The sequence below is a fragment of the Vidua chalybeata genome, chromosome 5 (genome assembly GCF_026979565.1).
Source record: "Vidua chalybeata isolate OUT-0048 chromosome 5, bVidCha1 merged haplotype, whole genome shotgun sequence".
In the NCBI taxonomy this organism is placed as follows: domain Eukaryota; kingdom Metazoa; phylum Chordata; class Aves; order Passeriformes; family Viduidae; genus Vidua; species Vidua chalybeata.
The window spans coordinates 9,302,793-9,320,185 of record NC_071534.1 but is presented as its reverse complement, the minus strand read 5'-3'; the positions used below and the strand labels follow the sequence as shown (position 1 = coordinate 9,320,185).

Sequence of the window (17,393 nt, the reverse complement as noted above, 5' to 3'; positions counted from 1 at the left end):
GGCCTTGGGCAGTGTCTCAGGGAGGTGCTAAGGAGCTGCTTTTCTCATTATTTATGCAGTGGTAGCCAGGGTGCTTCATCCTGCTCTGTGCTCTGTCCTCTGAAACTAAATGCCATCTGTGCAACCCATGGAACTCAGAACAAGTATGGGCTGACTGATGGGACAAGGCTTGAGTTGCTATAAGCCAAAGTCTTCCTTTGTTTTTCTTCCCTCAAGACTGAATTGTGGCTGTCTGAGGAAAGGCCAGGCTTCTTCCCTTGATGTGAGGTTTTTGTGATTCTTCACATTTCCTTTCCCTCCAGCCTTCCTTAATTTACAAGAACCTGTCAAGAGGGATGTTGAACCAGCTACTGCTTTTGTGATTAAATTTGGCACTTTCTAGGTCTGCGATCCTTAAGGAAGAAAGACAGAAATTAGTTCCTCCCTGATAAACATGAACAAGAGAAACATTGTGGGGGAGAAACTGGAGGAATGCTTCAAAAGAGAAGAGAATTGGAGTTTCTTTGGATTTCTGATGGGTGCATAATGAACACCCACTGTAACAAGTCTCCTCATTCGATCCTGATGGCTTATTATAAAACTATACAAATTTGCTCTAAACCATTCCTGTAATTTCTGGTTTGCAAAGACCAAAAATGCCTTCATTATTAAATGCCTGTTATTGCAAAGAAACAGAATAACTAAAAGGCAAAGGGAAATGTATACTTGGAGCACTTACAGAAGAGAAGATGTAAAGCACAGGGGGAGAGCAGCACTCTGATTGTCATTACTGCAAAACTCCTTAGGTGTTCCATAGACTAAATACAAGAAACTGCAGCATGTATGCAGTTTCTTGATTCTACATTTTCTAGAAATTAAAATGCGGTAGGAGCAACCAGTTACAAAAACAGAAGTTGAAAAAAAAAAAAAAACCACAACAAAACAGCAGCTATTTTAGCTTGATCATAAAACCCTATTTCTCTGCGGAGAGGGTAAAGTATATACAGACCTTGCTTTGATTTAGAAATAAGCAATAGGGAGAATCCTGCTGGAATCCCGGCCACTGTCTGCAGGTTCTGTTGTATTAGTGATATGAAATAATTTTTATGGAAAACTTAGTTGATCTTTCCTAAGTCTCATATCTATAATCTGAGAGAGAAAGAGTGCAATGGTGATTTCGATAACTCTTTTCATTTTTTTGAAAAGAAATTTGTGTAATATCTTCAAAGTATTTCTGCAGTGTGAAATGTCCTGCCAGGTTTTGCTCTTCTTTGTTAATTCCCTTTGTCATGTGAGAGAAGATGGCTGCAGTCAAATGTTGTAATTGCTAAGGTTATTTATTGTGTTTAAACTCATCTGGTTGCTGAGCATCATCTACAAACACAGTTGTTCCAACACAGAGATGAAAAGAGCAGCAGTTTTCAGCCCCTAAGGCACAGCAAGCTGCATATGCAATGAGAAAGGTGCATATGGTCTACATGTTTAGGTATTGTGGTTGTAATGGGCTCTTCTTCTGATTTTCAAGTTTCTAATTCTTATTCCTAAGGGAAAAAAAAAAGTTTTTCCCCCCCTGTTCCCTACCTGCTAATGCTTATTTTGAGAGAAGTGTTGGGTAGTAGTCCTAAGCCACGTCTTTAACTCTATTTTTCATGTACTTACTTCTCAGTACCAGATATAACAGTAAGAGAATTAAAAAATAAGTTTCTTAGTATGAGTCTTGTGCTTCAGTGTGTTCCTCACCTGCAGAACACTCAGCACTCTGCTGACCAATCCAAGAAAATAGTTGTGAAGGTCAAGTAACAGATTTCCTGCAGTTTCCTGTGGATACTCAGGCCATTGCTTAATGTTTCCTGCACTGTAAGGTGGGAATCAGATTTACTGATGATGTATTTAAATAATGCATCTGTGACTGGCTATGAAAGAATTGTCATTATCTAGATGCTGAGATGATAAAAACTAGGTTGAGGTCTTAGTCCTTCAGAGTGCTTTCAAATCAACTTGAACCAAAAATGTTTTTTTAAAAGCATGCCCTATGAGCTTGTGTTTATTCAAAGCAGAGAGCATTAAATTGTCATCTGTCAGAGATATTATGCCACCTCTCTACCCTAGGGCAAATCAGCTATAAATCTTCCTTCACAAATACTACTTTATTTTAAGGAATTTTTTCTTGTTAAGATTTCATAATTTGTTATGTCTGAGAATTAAAATTTTCCTATGCTTCTGGCCTTTCCCTTTCCCCTTCCTATCAATGATTGCAGTTTCTGAAACCTCTTCATTTGATTATTTTTTCTGTCTTCTTTTGAATTTATCTAGCTTCTCTTAATTTGTGGTAGAGTGAATTAGAAGCTGTTTCCTGACTGAAAGCTCAATACATTGTACACAACTCATGAGAAAATGTTCCTGGAAATTTTGTATTTCTTGGTGAATGTGATTTAATTCATCTATGTTCCATGTAGTTAGGACATTGCTGTCCTTTTCCTTGGCATTTCTACATGAGAACTTAAGATTTTGAGAGCTGGTATTTATATGAAGATAGAGGCTGATATAACACCACTGTGGTTTTGGTTGGGGTTTTTTTTTTGGTTGTTTTGTTGTTAGTTGGTTTTGGGTTGGTTGGTTTGTTCGACTTAAAAACTGCAGAGAGAAAACCCCAAACCCCAACAACATAAACACCTAAAAGCCTTTCTCTGAAAAAAATTCCAAATTCTGCTTATCTTTGAGAATCATGGTTTCGTTTTTGCCTTTTAAGCATTCCAAATACTCTTCATGTCATGTTTTAAAGGAGAAATTTGAAATTAATAGTGTTTGGAAATGAGTTTTTAGTGTAATTTTTATATATTGAGTAGATTTCTCCTGACTAATTTTTGGGGCAGTGCACAGGCTTGGATACTGTTTGAATGTATCTCCTGCATCTTCCTCCTTCTCCTAGGTCTTTACAAAGAAGCTTTTAGGACTGTTCACTCTGTGGATGTTTCCCTCTACTTCTGATTTATTGAGTCTTGATTCTCTGCTTCCCAAAGTAAACTTGCTCAATTGCTTTGGCTTTATTCCATCAACACCCTGCCCACCAGAACAAGATTGTGAGCAGAACTGAGACACACGTATCTAAAAACCCACCTGATTTTTTTCTCTCTGTGTTTCCTCAGTAATTTCTATAGGATGATGGTACCTCACAGTGTAATATTAAAAATGCCAGTTATAATGCCTGTAATACCACAGAGTGGTATTATCCCTCTGAAGCCTGATACTCGTAAACAAGACAAAACAGAGTGAAAACCAGAACTTTTAAAGAGTTCGGGTTTTTAAAAAAAGTTCTTCTGTAGGTAGTAACAGCCTCTTCCACAGCCTTTCAGCCTGTCAGAAATGTCAATGCTTGTCTGGTTTTCCTTAGCAGTTATACTGATCTCATCTCTGCAAAAGGTTTTATTTCTCTATTTCCCCACAATCTGGTACAAAAATGCTTATAGCTGTGGTACAGTAGGGAGCAATTGTAGTCTGGTCCAGTAATACATTGTTTTTACATTTTCTGAAGCCTATCAGTCCTGAATGTCATCTAAAATCTTGACTGTCTTTGTGTGCAGGTGCAACCTTCCTCCTCTATCCAGTGAATACAGCAAGGACGTTGGATCCAAAACCCAACTGGTGACTGCAAATCCCAGTATAATTCAAAAAAGGTAGAGAGCAGATTTTTCCTTTTCTGGTTGGGGGCAGACAAAAAGAAAAATGCTTCATCTGTGTTATAGAAATTCGTGCATCAGAGTTGTGTTCCTAATTATCTGATCCTGGAGGGGGATCTGGAAAGGGTGCCATAGGCAATGGTTTGGTGTTAGGTGAAATAATTAAAGGCTAAACCTCTGATCCTTTCAGTGTAAGCAGGAGAGCTAAGGGAGGCACATGTTGATGGGTGCCCCAGACTACTCTGCTGGTCAGGCCAGCTGGCTGCTGCATCCCACAGATAATGAAGATGCTGATTTGGGTTTCTCTTTGTTTTAGCACAGAAAACCTCTGAGTCCTCACTGCCTTTGCATTATTTGTTTGATACTGAGTTAGAGAGTATAAAAGGGGTTAGGATGGAACTGCTTGGCAGGGTGTGATCATACAAGCTTTGCGTTCTTAGGAAACTGGGACAGATTTGTGTTGTTTATTAGAGTTGGTGGAAATTTTCCAAATGTCAGTTGCTGATCAGAGTGGGGAAAAGAAATGTCAGTGCTATCTCTCTGATTTTGTCTTCCTGAATTTTAATTGCCATGTTCTTTGTTTATCCTCTGGAATGAGGTAGGTAGTTCTCAGGTAGAACAAAATCTGGTAGTAACCTGCCATGTTCAGTGGAAAACACAAGAGAAAAAACATGAACCAGGAAATTATTAGGCATAAAGAAATGTATAATATGAGTACTGGCAGGTGAAGGATTGTGAAAGGAAGCAAAGCAGGGAAATAAATGCATGGTAGAAAGCCAGGTGCTTTAAAAAGAAAGGCACTGGCTTAGAAATGGATGTTTGATGGTATTTAAATGTAATATTTTTCCTCTCTTTCAGGCATTGAGGGGTTCTGTAGTTTAGTGTGTGGAAGAGATGACAGTCTGACAGAGTAGAACAGAGAGGACAAGCAAGAGGGAAATGGAGTAATAATAATAAGGAGCTTCAAGAGCTGATTGCAGGCAGAGAGTGCTTGAGTAGGGGAAGGCACAGAAATGCCTGTGGGATGAGATCAAAGCAAACCAAGCAGAACTGGCAGGGGATGGCACCAGGTGCCAGGCAAAACCAGGGAGTTACTCAGGGCAGTGGATCTGAAGACAGGGAATCTGAAAATCCTGTGGTACATAGATGGCTACTTGATTTAAGAAGTGGAATGAAATGGCCAGAACATCCCATCAAGGAAAGATCAGTTTGGCCATGGCATTTGGGCTGAAATGAAGAGAGGCAGTGTGAAACACAACCTTTCAGAGGGTTTTACAGTTTTTAAGAGAGAGGATTATTATAACTCAGGCATGTTTGTTTTGCACCCTCCCCTCCATCATGGTCTGGAGTAGAAAGCTGACTGTAGTTACTATTTTTGAACAGAAAAGGGAGGGAGTTTTAGTGATGCTTGGAGGAGACTGTGGAGCCACACTGGAGTCTCCAGCAAGAGGGGAAGGATGGAATGAGGAGATGGTTGAAGAAGGAGATGGAGAGAGCAAGGTGCTACTTTGTGAGGGGTGGATATCTCAAGGAGGAGTGGGGGGGTGGGAAATGGGAAAAAAGAGAAAAAGGAAACAATATGGTGATTAATGTCAGTTTTCAAAGTGAGTGGACAGTTACTGTGATGCAAGGCCTTGGATGAGAGAGTATTGTGGAATGTATGTGCATGTGTATTGATTAGGGGGAGATACACAGCCAGTAACTGAGAATGACACAGGGAACAAATTCATAGCACTGAAAACTGGCAGAAGCCTCCTTTGGGGCTTTGCTTCCTCTGCCTGGTCAGGAAGAAATGTTTTAATTTTTTTTAAATAATTGACTGATGTTTCCTGTGTGCTGCCCAAAGTAATTATTTTATCTCCTGTGTGTTAAGTTAGAGTGGGGAAATAAAGGTTATGTCTTGAAAGTTAAAACTGAAAAAAAAATACTACAACTCTGTCATCACTCCTATGGAAAGAAGCTTTTTAGGAATTAAGGTTACTTATACATCCAGACTTTGATGAAATTCAAAGACATTCATATTTGTGACTGATGTATTTTTTCTAAGCTGTGAGTTATCTAGCATCACATAATGGGATTATTCATTGCCATTCTTCCACTCTCCTCTTGTCCTTACTTGAAGCATGTTGATATTGATGAGGCTTGACACCTCAATTATCTCTCAAGTGTCTTCTGGCAGGTTTAGTGACTTGGTCCTGCAACACCATTCATGGTTTCTAAAAGATTTACCCTTACCAGATAATTTATGGTGATGTTGAGTAGGGTAAAGTTTTCATACCAGGGACATGAAAGCAATTTTCTGTGTGGTTCTAAAACCAGAAGTAGTGCCTTGGAAAAATAAAATTGCAGACATACTTCCATTTCCCTATCGATTTAGCACCTTAGGATGGAAGAGTCACAGTTTTAATCTAGGAGTACCTTGACTATAAAAATACATTCTAAACATTGCTTTTTGCAAAACTTAGAGATCAAGTTTCTTCCCTGTTTTCAGCAGGAAATGAGACTGTGAAGGTAATGTAGGCACAGGGTTTGTGGTGACTGGAGTGGGGCTGTGGCCCAGCCTCATCCCTGATTGGCTCCAGCTGTGCAGGACAGGTGAGCAGCATTGAAGGGAAGAGCCATGGAGTGCCCAGGTGCACTGACCAACCCCAGAGGGAACAGAGGGCACACAGGTGCAGTGCAGCAACACCAGGGGTATAAAAGGCTGGCCTGAAGGATAACGAAGAGGTGCAGATGCTTGAAGCCTTCTTCAATGTCAGTCATGGCTCCACTGTTCTGATCAGTAGTACAGTTTTCACTTGTGAAATACTTTGCTCTGTTCTCATTTGGGCTTGAATGTCCTACCCTTTGAATGTCCTGCTCATTTGGCTTTCTATATAATAAAATATAGATAATAGCTGTAATAAAATAATAACTTCAGTTAGTTTAATACAGGAGAACTGACAACAGAAGTACTGAGGTAGAAATTTTCCAGTGTAAGAGGATATGTTTTGACTGTCCCAGTTTCTTTTTTTGTCTAAAACTTTTCACAGATGTCTCTCTTCAGTTAATATTGGAACTCACTGTCCTTCACTCCTGTGTGAAACTCCTTTTTCCACTTTGCATTCAAAACATAACTTTTCTGTCAAGGTTGCACTTGGGATTGAAATGTTGCATAAAGCTGCTCCTGGGGCCAAAGTGACCTCTCCCATCCTCTAACCCTGAGTATTGTTGTGGGACTGCAGTCCTACATCTTTGATGTTTCCAGTTCATTCCCCTACCACCCTGCTCAGCTTGGCTTCATCTGCAGGGATCTGCTTTGTAGGCAGAAGATTATTTTATATTTGTCTGGGTTTTATTTTCTTTCCAAGTCTAGCTGCTCAATGTCCCTCCTAGGAAAGAGGAAGTGCAGTAGCAATACCTGTGGTGTGCCTACAGCCATTCGTAAGACTCTGGGAAAAATCAGCAAGGTTATGTCACTTACAGAGGTTGTTTCCATATTGTGAACCCTTGTCTACAGCTGTGGAGAGGGATGAGCCAGTGGACATAAAAATGCTTAAGAGACAGCGCTGATTTGTCACCAATGGTATAAGATTTTTAACTAGGAAATACAAAGAATTTGTGGATGTGGATTATCTGTTTCTAAAGCCACTGGATCTGGGCTGTTTAGGAGAAGCCAGCTTTATGAATTTCTTATCTTCAACAACTCTTGCAAATGTCATTCAACAACAATTTGTATAAGCTTCTAATTAAATCTGTAAACCGATGCTGTCTGCAGCAGTCAGTGTTCCTTTCTAATGCCACATCTGCTGATCTAACCTATGCACACTTACATTGTCAAACACATGGATATAATACTCCAAATAGATGTTTCCAAGCATTCAGGGAGTTTCAGACCAGCTGATGTTTTTTGGGGAGTATTTTATCCATGAGCTGTGTGTCCATGGCCTGTGTGGAAGTAGGAACTTCATCACTGAATGGGAACATTTTCCTTTCAGTAAATTAATTCACCTTTTTGATCTCTGTGATATTTGACAAGTTTTTGCTGCATCCAGTGTCTTGCACTAAACCATGATGAAGAAATGAGACTAAAGACTAACAAATGCAATGATTCTGCTTCTCAGCTGGGAAATGCCAGTTAAATATCACTGCTGTTTATTAGGTTCCCATGGATTTTGAGTGGGCTTAAATTTGCTTTCCAGTGTCCCTTACATTTTAGAGGCAGCTAATATTCCTGGATTCAGTCCTGAAGACATCTCTGAATCCAACTGACTTAGACTACTAGGAATAAAAAGATGGAATTGAAGGAATGACTTAACTTGATAAAGCTTCCTTCATCTTTGATCAAACAAATGTACAGTATTATGCCTGTTGCTTACACTCATGAAAATTCCTCTTCAGTGTGTCTCCATGTAAAAACAACATAGTCTGTTCCTAGGTAGTTACATTGTTTTTTGGTAATTGCAAAAGATCAGAAAAAGAAAGGCAGAAACCACCCATAAAATACATTCTTGAAGGAAAACCCTTTGTGCTTATCTTGTCCTTTCTGTACAAGTCAAGTGATGGGAAGATCTTTCCCTGTAAAGTCAATTAGTCAACAGATTTTAAACACTTCATATAGAGGTTCCTTTTTCATTCCTGGTATCTAAATATATTTCAGATTATTTAATTGATAAGAAGTCCAAATTGATAAGAATAATTCTTCTAATTCACATTTTATGTTCTTCTACAAGAGTCTCTGAACATCTGTGCCAACAGCAAGGGGATAATATTTCCGGGCAGTACTTCTTAGGAGGCAAGACTGTGATAAACTCTTCTGTATATGGAGGTTGCTTGAAGCCCCATTTGTTGGTAATCAATTTTTTCCCCTCCTCTAATACAAAGTTTCTTTAAAAACCTTTACATTTATAAATGTTGCCTTACTTTCTCTTTGTGTGGAGCATCTGTTTTTGTCCTTGTTTGAACAGAAAAGAAAGTAAAACTGTGGGGATGGAGAGGACTGGCCAAGTGCTACCACCAGGCCAAAGGCAGAGCCAGGAAAGAAAAAATCCAGAATTTCTGGTTTGCTTTTGTGTTATCTTAGCTGATGAACAGAAATACCTGGAGTTGGAAAAAAGTCCTGGTGTGATTGGAACGGTTTGTTGCTATTATAGCCATGCTTTGACCCCATTTAAATCAGGGGCTTTTACTCTCTTAACCACAAGATAGAGCAGTGAGCAGGAAGAAGGAGATCCAGGAACCCTCAGCCCTAAGGCAAGGACTGGTGGGTTTGGAGGTGTCTCCCAATGCACCATTGGCTCCAAAGAGAAAGTTCGGGTGCTGTTGCAATGGGGTGAAATTTTGGGTTAGGGAAATGGGAACTTGGAGGAAAAGTTATTTAATCTGGGAGAAGGAAAGACTGAGGAGAACAGTGAGAGTTTTCTGAGGGTACCCTTAGGGATGATACCGCATCAGTGAAAGCAAGTGCTAGATGTTAGGAAGAACTTCCCAGAAAACCTACAGAAGTCTCCATCTTACAGTAATTTAAAGGGCAAATTGATGTGGAAATGAAATGGGAAATTATAAAGGAGATCTCATGAAATCATGGTTTGATGTTTTTTCTTGAAAATAAACGTTTTATTAGTAGTTGTCATAAAGTAGAGATAGATGATACCAGGATTAAAATAATCCATTTGGATTTGTGATTGAAATATCCTCAAATTTCAATTCTGTGTGTTTATTGTAGGATTGGAGAGGAATAGGATGCATTACTTTACACATGCATTTGTAAGTTTCTTGTCTGGGATTTTGATGATTATCAACGTTATCTCCATTATGAATGACATTTTAATTGCAAAATCTTCACCTTACCAAAATCACCAGTACTTGCTCATCTGTGGGGATATTCATTAACACATTGTCTCACACATTTTCATTTTCTTGGCAAGCTATGGCAGGAAGACTGTTCCTTTTCATTCCTCCCCCCTTTCCCACCTTCTGGTGTTTTCTTCAGACCACTGTGTCCAAGAGTCTGCCAGCACTACCAAACAGAGACAACCAGATGTCTGATTTTCCATTATTAGGTCTGTGAAATGGAAAAGCTATATATGTCCCTGAGCAAATAATGCTTTTAATTAACGTGAGGATTTTTTCATCCTTCTATTCCTGCAGTAGGACTTGATATGAGAGCTTCTAAATCCAAATACCAATCTGTGGAATAGTTAATCAAGTGCCTTATATTCAAGTATGTGACTAGTATCTTCAAAGTTGTTGGAATGCTTTAGTGTCTTGTATGGATAACCCAGGTTTTTTCTGAGTAACTTTTCCAAAGGTTTTTAAATGCCTAATCCATGTTTAGTTAACCAGTCTTTCTTTACAGTCTTTAATGTTAACCTAGATGGCTTTAGCAGTATTGCAGCTCTTGCATATTTTCAGATACTGATTGGAAAACAAATATATATTTTTTTTTTCTTTTAAATGGAGATACAAAGCATCCTGCAATCTGAATGATTGCAGATAATGAGAACACAGCAAATAACTATTTCTCTGTAATCTGCCAGATTGTGACATTCCCACTTTTTCTTTTGTTCCTGTCTCTAAATAACTTCCACAGTTTGCAGCATCTGCAGCCCTGTCATCCCATAAATATCCAAGAAAACCTGCAAATTCAGGAGATGGGCACAGGAGTGTAGAAGTTATCCATATGAATAGTAGGCCAAAAGCTTTAGGTTAAAGCACAGATGTCAGAGTCAGAGGGATTAATGAGGGTCTGTTTTCTCATTAAACAGCTGGGGACTGCTGAGAATGAGATGAGCACCTGAGAAGGCTGAATTAATTTTAAGTAGCACTTGGAATAGATGCTGAAGGAAAGGATGAATGGAAAGAGAAATGCTCATGTGGAGTCCTTTAGGGGAATAGACTCTCCAGTGTAAATCACTGTAGTGCTTCACAGACTTCAGGGATTTTTAGGTAAACCAGAAGGTAGAGGGATCTTGAGAAAAGTTTTTTCAGGAGTTTATAAATAAATAGAGAAATATCAGAACCATGAAGGAAGAATTTTTGGGATGTTTTTCCACAGGTTCTTAAGAGATGGCAAAAAAAAAACCCAAAGCAATGCCTTAGGAGAGGTTTAAATTAGATACTAGGAAAGATTTTTTTTCACTGAAAGGGTTTTAAAACATTAGAACAGATAGCCATGAGGAGTCACCATCCCTGAAAGTGTTAAAAAATGTGTGGATATGGCACTTGAGGACATGGTTTAATAGTGAGAATGGTGGTGGTTGATGGCTGGATTTGATTGTCTGAGAGGACTTTTCAAACCTTAATGATTCTATGATTCTGTCAGGGTGTGGGGTAGGGGAATCCAGGGCAGAAGAAATCGGTTATTCTGACTTAGTTTAGTCCACAGAAAGAGAGTGGAAATGGTTAAACATTGAAGAAATATCTCCATGCTCAGAAGGCCCTTCCTAGGAGGTAACAAATGGCACCATCATTGAGGGAGAAGTATTGTCAGGGATTAAAACCTATTTTCAAAGCCAAGGTGTGCAAGATATGAAAGCCAAATTTCCAAGTCTGTCTCAGAAAGTTGTGAGTTGCTGATCCTGACTGATTTATGTTCCATAAGAATCCTTGTAAACAGCTTAGTTCTGACCATTCTAGAATGTGTTTTTCAACTTAGAGGCAGGCAAGTGGGAGAAGAAAGTGTTGAGCAGCTCTACCCACAGGCTCATTACTGCTCATTAAGAGGTCTCTGGAGGAAATGTTCTGGTTTTATTGTCTAGATGTCTGCTTCACTTTATGCAGGCTGACAGAATGAGCAATTAGGTAGCTATGTAAATGCAAAATGGGTAGCATATGTGTATGGGAGCCAACATTTCAACGTGACACAACAGGGAGAAAAAGACAAGCAAGTTTTGGAGGGTTTTTTACCCAAAATCTTTGCTTTTCTCTTCTGAGTTAGTTGAATTTCTGAAGGTGGTCTCTGAGCAGCCAAGACAGTGAGTTGTGTTTGCAGGGTGTTGCTCTAATGGTTTCCCTGGTGCTCAGGTGGGAATTTGTGCTGTAGAGAGATTCAAATAAACCTGCAGTGTGTGGTCTAAAGGGACATCAGTTCATCTGCATCTTCCTCCAGAGAGCTTAACAGTAGGAATTCCTCTGCAAGAGGGCAGGAGGACCTCAAAAGGTGGGTGGTGGTGTCAGGGGGGCCAGCTCAGTGAAGGAAGAAGTCCTGCTATCTGTGGTGCTCCTGGTGTGTCTCAGTTCTCCCAAATGTCAATGGAGAAAACACACAGCAGAGATGTGTGCATTTTAGGATGGGATGTGAGAGTTGTGATTATTTGTAAACAAGGAAGACTCTTATTTCAGTTTCTGGTTCTGTTTTCTGACTAAGAATAACCACAAAGGCTTCTCATGAATTCCACACAGGACATTCAAGGGATGGTGTGTTGATCTGAGCTTTTCCTGCTGTCAGTTTTGTCATCCCTGTGAGACTGAAAGTGCATTTACTTTTGTTAATTAAAGCCTGAATATCTGGGGAATAATAATAAAATAAGCTCAGGTTTCTACGAGTTTAAATTTGAAAAATTAGAAGACAAAGCCAGATCAGAGTGTGTGGACAGCTTGCAATGTTGATCTGTGTTATGAACAGCTAATAAAAGATGAAGCTGTAAAGTGGGAATAGAAAAGATCTCCAGTAGAGTAATTTTAACACTCTCCCTTGGTGTTTGGACATAGAGTTGCAAGATTTGGCATTGCTGATTTTGGCAGCTGTCTGTGCATTTGGATCACTTGTGCACTTCTCACTGAGGCAGGACGGGTGCTAAAATCAGACCCTTAAGGTTCTGACTCTTTTAAGTCAAATTGCACACTAAAGTTAAAGGTCTATTTCACATGAGTTTTGAAACAATACACAAGAGATTTCTCAAGTGTCTTAAAATAAGAAATTTTAGCTGCTTGATGAGATTTTTGTACAGGAAATCTTACTATTGTTTTTAACCTCATTAACTACACTTACTCTTGTTTTTAACTTGTGCTAGCCCCTATAACTGGCTTGCCTAAGGGGATATGGATACTTTGTATTTAGAAGGAAAAAGAAATTCATTTTTCAGACTAGAATGTTCCACTGTGACTTTCCTACCTTTTTTGCTTTTTCTACAAGGATAGCAAACAATGTGCAAAATGTCAGCCTGGTCTAGTGGAAGGTGTCCCTGCCCATTGCAGTGGGGTTGGAAACAGATAACCTTCAGGGTCCCTTCCAACCCAAACTATTCTGTGATTCTCTACAAATATGTGTATTATTACATTTCTAATTAATTTATTCTATTACACTGTGGGAGGGTGTTGATTCTTGTTTGGTAATTATTACTTCTGCTACTATTGGCAGGCCTTCCTTACAAACAAGAGTGTTTCTGCCTGGGTTTATGCCCAGAGCAGCATTTCTAATTAGTAGCAGTGCTGAATTTGTACTCAGAATACTCTTAGCTGAATTTTTCAGTGCCCTCCTGTTTCATACAGCAGGTTGGCACTGAGTAACACTGATATGAGGCACAGTATTAGAACAGAGACCTAAGCCTGTCACTGTTTCCATGGCAAAAGTTCATCCTGTGGTTTAAAAGATTGTGGCTCATTAAAACTTCTGTCAAGATTTCCTTCCTCATTCTGATCTCTTACCAACTTCAGTCTCTGCTCTCCTGCACTATCCAGTAATGAAGTGCTGTAAATCAGTAATGTAGACTTACACCAGATGGTTGTATTTACTATCCAAGTAAGAGGGACTCATCTAATGTTACCTTTTCCAGCCCAATTCCAGGCAGAGACTAGCTAAACACTGTAGGTAGACTTTTAAATCCCCACATCTAAGCATGTAATTTGTAACATTCATCTTACTCTCTGGAGATTTGCATTGCTGAGATGACTTATCCAAGTCTTGGCAGTGCTGCAAATACACCATGAAAGCAGCTGCCACCTTGGCAGGTTTGGGTTGAAATCTTTTTGTAAAGTTAAGCTTGAGGAGGATACCCAAAATCATGGAATGGCATAAATTGTGAGGGACCCTGGAGATGAGCCTCTGCTCAAGCAGGACCACCCAGTCCTGGCAGCCCATGTATTGTTTCAGCAGTTTTTAGAAAAAACTTGAAATCTGGTCTGTAGACATAGCACTTTTCTACTCGCTCCCAATGACAACAGTAAAGACTTTCAAAAAGAATAAAAGACAAAATAGAGTAATTGGATAAAATTATGAAACAGGACTCAATTACCTTTTTTTATAAAGGTTAGCTCAGTAAGTGAAAGATCTCCTTACACTCTGTGAGGTAAAGGGTGTGATCCTTAGATTCGTTGGGCTAATTAAATTTGCTCTTGATATGGCAGAGAGTGCTTTTCAGCTATTTCTGACCAGTCTGTCCTACCTTCTATTATGGTTATGCCAGACTAGTGTTGGGGGAAGAAGGCAATCCAAGAAGTAGCCAGATACAAGCTCATATATCCTGATAATGGGCTTGTTGAGCAGTAGCAGTGGGGAGAAAACAGTAAGTTAAGCTTAATTTTTTAAGACTGCAATTGACTTATAAAACAAATTTTAAAAAAGCCCTGCAACCAAACACACCGTTCTTTTATAGCAGTTGCAGTGATCACTTTTGTGAGACCTGGGCTTTGTAACACAAGACACAAATTGACTCAGATATATATCAGAGGTTGCCAGTTAAATACAGTGAAGACCTGGCATCGGTGCTGCAGTTATTTGTGAAAGATAGGAAGGATGAATAGCCAGGGGAAAGGCTTGTAAATCTGAGTCAAAGGTGGAGCTTCTGTGCTGATCAGAATATGAACATGCTGCATGTACAAATGCAAGTGCTTCATGGATGTAAAGCACAGCTGTGTTTGCCAGCAGAGCTCATTGCCTCTGAAGGGTTCATTCTAGGAGAGGCAGATTATCCTCTGCTCAGGCTCTTCCCATCAACCCTACAAGGATCAGGTAAGCTCAGTTTACTCTGGGGTGGCCCAGCTGGAACTTAGCAGGGTTGTGCCAAACAGATGGGTATCCCAGCAGTCCTGGTTGTGTTCTGTTCTCAGGTCATCCCTCTGTGGGATGCAGGCATGGACCAGCAGGTGCTTGGAGGTAGAACAGCTCTAAATCCAGGTGTTGATATTGGCACAAAGGGGCCTGGATACCGCTGAGGAAAACAGAGGCACTTCAGAAATGCAGCTCCTTCCCAGCTGTCTCCTGGCTGGAGTCCACTCCTGCCCTGTCCCAGTCAGCCTCCCAGGGAATGACCACTGAATCTCACCCTTCTGTGTCAGGCAGGAAGGAATCTTCAGAAAAGCTGTGGAGCTTTTGGGATGAAGGCATGTGTGACAGCAAGGGGCAAGGTTTGAGTTGGCCTTTGGGAAGGGCTGCTGGCTCTGTAATGGAGAGCAGGGACCAAAAGGTTTGTTTGTGGGGTGTGGTTTAAAAGATTTCATCTCCCACTTTAGGAGGTGCTTTTTTTGTAAGTTATGCTGCTGTTTACAGACTAGTGCAGGGAGACATTTGGGGAGGTGGACAAAATACCCCTGTCCCTCATTCTCAGACAGAACAACAGAAACATGAGGGAGCTGTCACAGTCCAGCAGTGAGCCAGTGAAGCCCAGAGCAGCATATCCCTGGTTTTTTGCTCAGTCTTTGATCAGAGACATTTGCTGACTTACCTCATACGAAGATTACTTCATGTTCTTGCCCACTCACACAGTTTCTTTCATGAGTATTCAATCTGCATAAAGAGATTAATGAGACTTGCCAGAAAATCTGTTTCTGTCCACAGAGTTGCTAATTGCTGTTCACACACTGTCAGGGTATTGCAGTGTTTGGCTCTCATCTCTGATGCTTTTTCCTCAGGTGCAGAAGTGCACATCAAGTGACAAACTTACTGTCCAAGGAATTTTCCTCTGGCATGGGGTGGCAGGACCCTGAGCATCCTAATTTCCTAGGAGCCAGTGATGCCCATCAGAGACATGGCATCAGGGACATGTCTCTTTCTGTTAGTTTTCTACAATCACTGAGGAGCCACAGCAGAGAAGCACCTTCAACATCCTCCTTTTATGTTTGTCAGTGTTCCTGGATGTTGCTGGGTCAGCTAAGTTCTGCAGTACTGTTTGCCCTTCCTCTCATTTTGCCCTTTGCAACCTTGCATGAAAATAGGTCTCTGTGATGTGAAGCCTTAAATAACCACCATTAGCAACAGTCCTGGGATCCCAAGGGAAAAAAAAAAAGGAAAATAATAGTGGTGGTGATTAATTATTTAAAATTATTTACTTGGAATAAAGTGGGTGTGAGTTATCAATGGGTTTTTTTATCCTGTGCATGCTTAGCAGTTGCAAAGGAAAATTTTGTCCTCTAGAGTGAACTGCCTTTTAAGGGACCGATTCCTTCTTCACACTAAGGGAATTCATGTTTGACATCTTCCAAATTGTGTTTTGTTGTCTTCAGGTGGCTTTACTGAGGCTCTGCTGGCAATGTTTAGATAATGTTTAGAGGTATAAGAACCCCTGAACCAGAATTTTCCATATTAATTTTATTTATCTTGCAGTATTCATAAAGGCTTCTCATTCCCTGGAGGACACTCAGTGTTAGTAGTGGCAGCAACATTCCAGTGGTCAAGGGCAGAAACTGGGAAGCGAGGTTTATGTTGTGTGCTAACTTTAAGATGTCAGCAAAGATCTTTTGCTTTTGATCATTTGTTTGAGAAATTGGCTGTAATGCTACTGACAAAGAAGGGGCCTGGTTCTTTGAGTAGGTGTGGTGCTCCTGATGACCTTGGTTAGAACACAAAGGATATTTTCTGCTTAGAACTGAAGTGAGACTGGTTTTGCCTTTGTAAACAGGGTGAAGTTCCTAAGTTGAGCTGGACTATTAAGTAATCCATTTCCCATTTTTTGGTTTATGCTTTATTCAACCATTTATTCTGCCTTTCAGTGTAAAGTAACATTGTCTGACTGAGGGTGTGCATGGGGGCTGAATCCAGCCTTTGGAAACCTTCTGTCCAGTCTCACTTTCAGTGGAGGAGGTGGGGAATAGCTGGTCCATCAGCAAAGTCTGAGTAGTCAAATATCTCCTTCCCAGCCCCAGAGAGTGAAAATTGCTGCTGCTGAAACCAGGAAGGAGTGGGGTGCATTGGCAGGAACAGACAAGGTGCAGGAAGAGCATGGGGTCAGGGGATGGGGGTGCTGGCAGATAAGAAAGATTTAAACCCCAGATCTGCCTCTCTTCTTTCTTGCATTGTGTTTTCCCCTTCCCTCACAGACATTGTAACTCCAGATCTGTGTGGAGGGAAGCCAAACTCCATCAGTGCTGCAGGACAGCTGGCCAGGATAATGTATGGGGCTGATGTGTGCCCTTTGGAAGGCACCTGTTCCCTCTGTACTGCTGACAGACCATGAGCACCCTCCTGCAGCCCCTTGGCAAGCATGTCAGGGAATGGCTCCTAAGGGACTTTGCCTTTTCCTCTAGTGCAGTTTACCAGAAGTTGTGAGCCATGCACAGTGACACAGGCTGCATGCATAGGCTGTGATCAGTAAATGCAAGCTGCTCTGGCAGCAGCAGCCTCGAGAAAGAGGACAGGACTTCAAGAAAGAGGACAGGATGGAGGGACAGCTTTTAGAAGGGTGGCTCACTAACAGAGCCAGCCATATGTTGATGCTGGTTTCCTGTGCTGAGGTTTTCCACTTGCTGAGAAAAGCAGGTTCCAACCTAGATCTTCCCTCCCTTTGTACACTAGCTCACAAGAGATAAGATTTCTTTTTAAAA

General features: G+C 40.6%; 1 protein-coding gene across 1 annotated transcript in view; it reads left to right on the top strand.

Annotated features, from left to right (window-relative positions):
* Nucleotides 1-17,393, top strand: part of ST8SIA1 (ST8 alpha-N-acetyl-neuraminide alpha-2,8-sialyltransferase 1) — a 97,216-nt gene that overhangs the window by 54,285 nt on the left and 25,538 nt on the right. Inside the window, exon 4 of the mRNA XM_053942980.1 lies at nt 3,561-3,653. Coding sequence (XP_053798955.1) covers nt 3,561-3,653 — 93 coding nt within the window. The remainder of the gene's footprint in view (nt 1-3,560; nt 3,654-17,393) is intronic.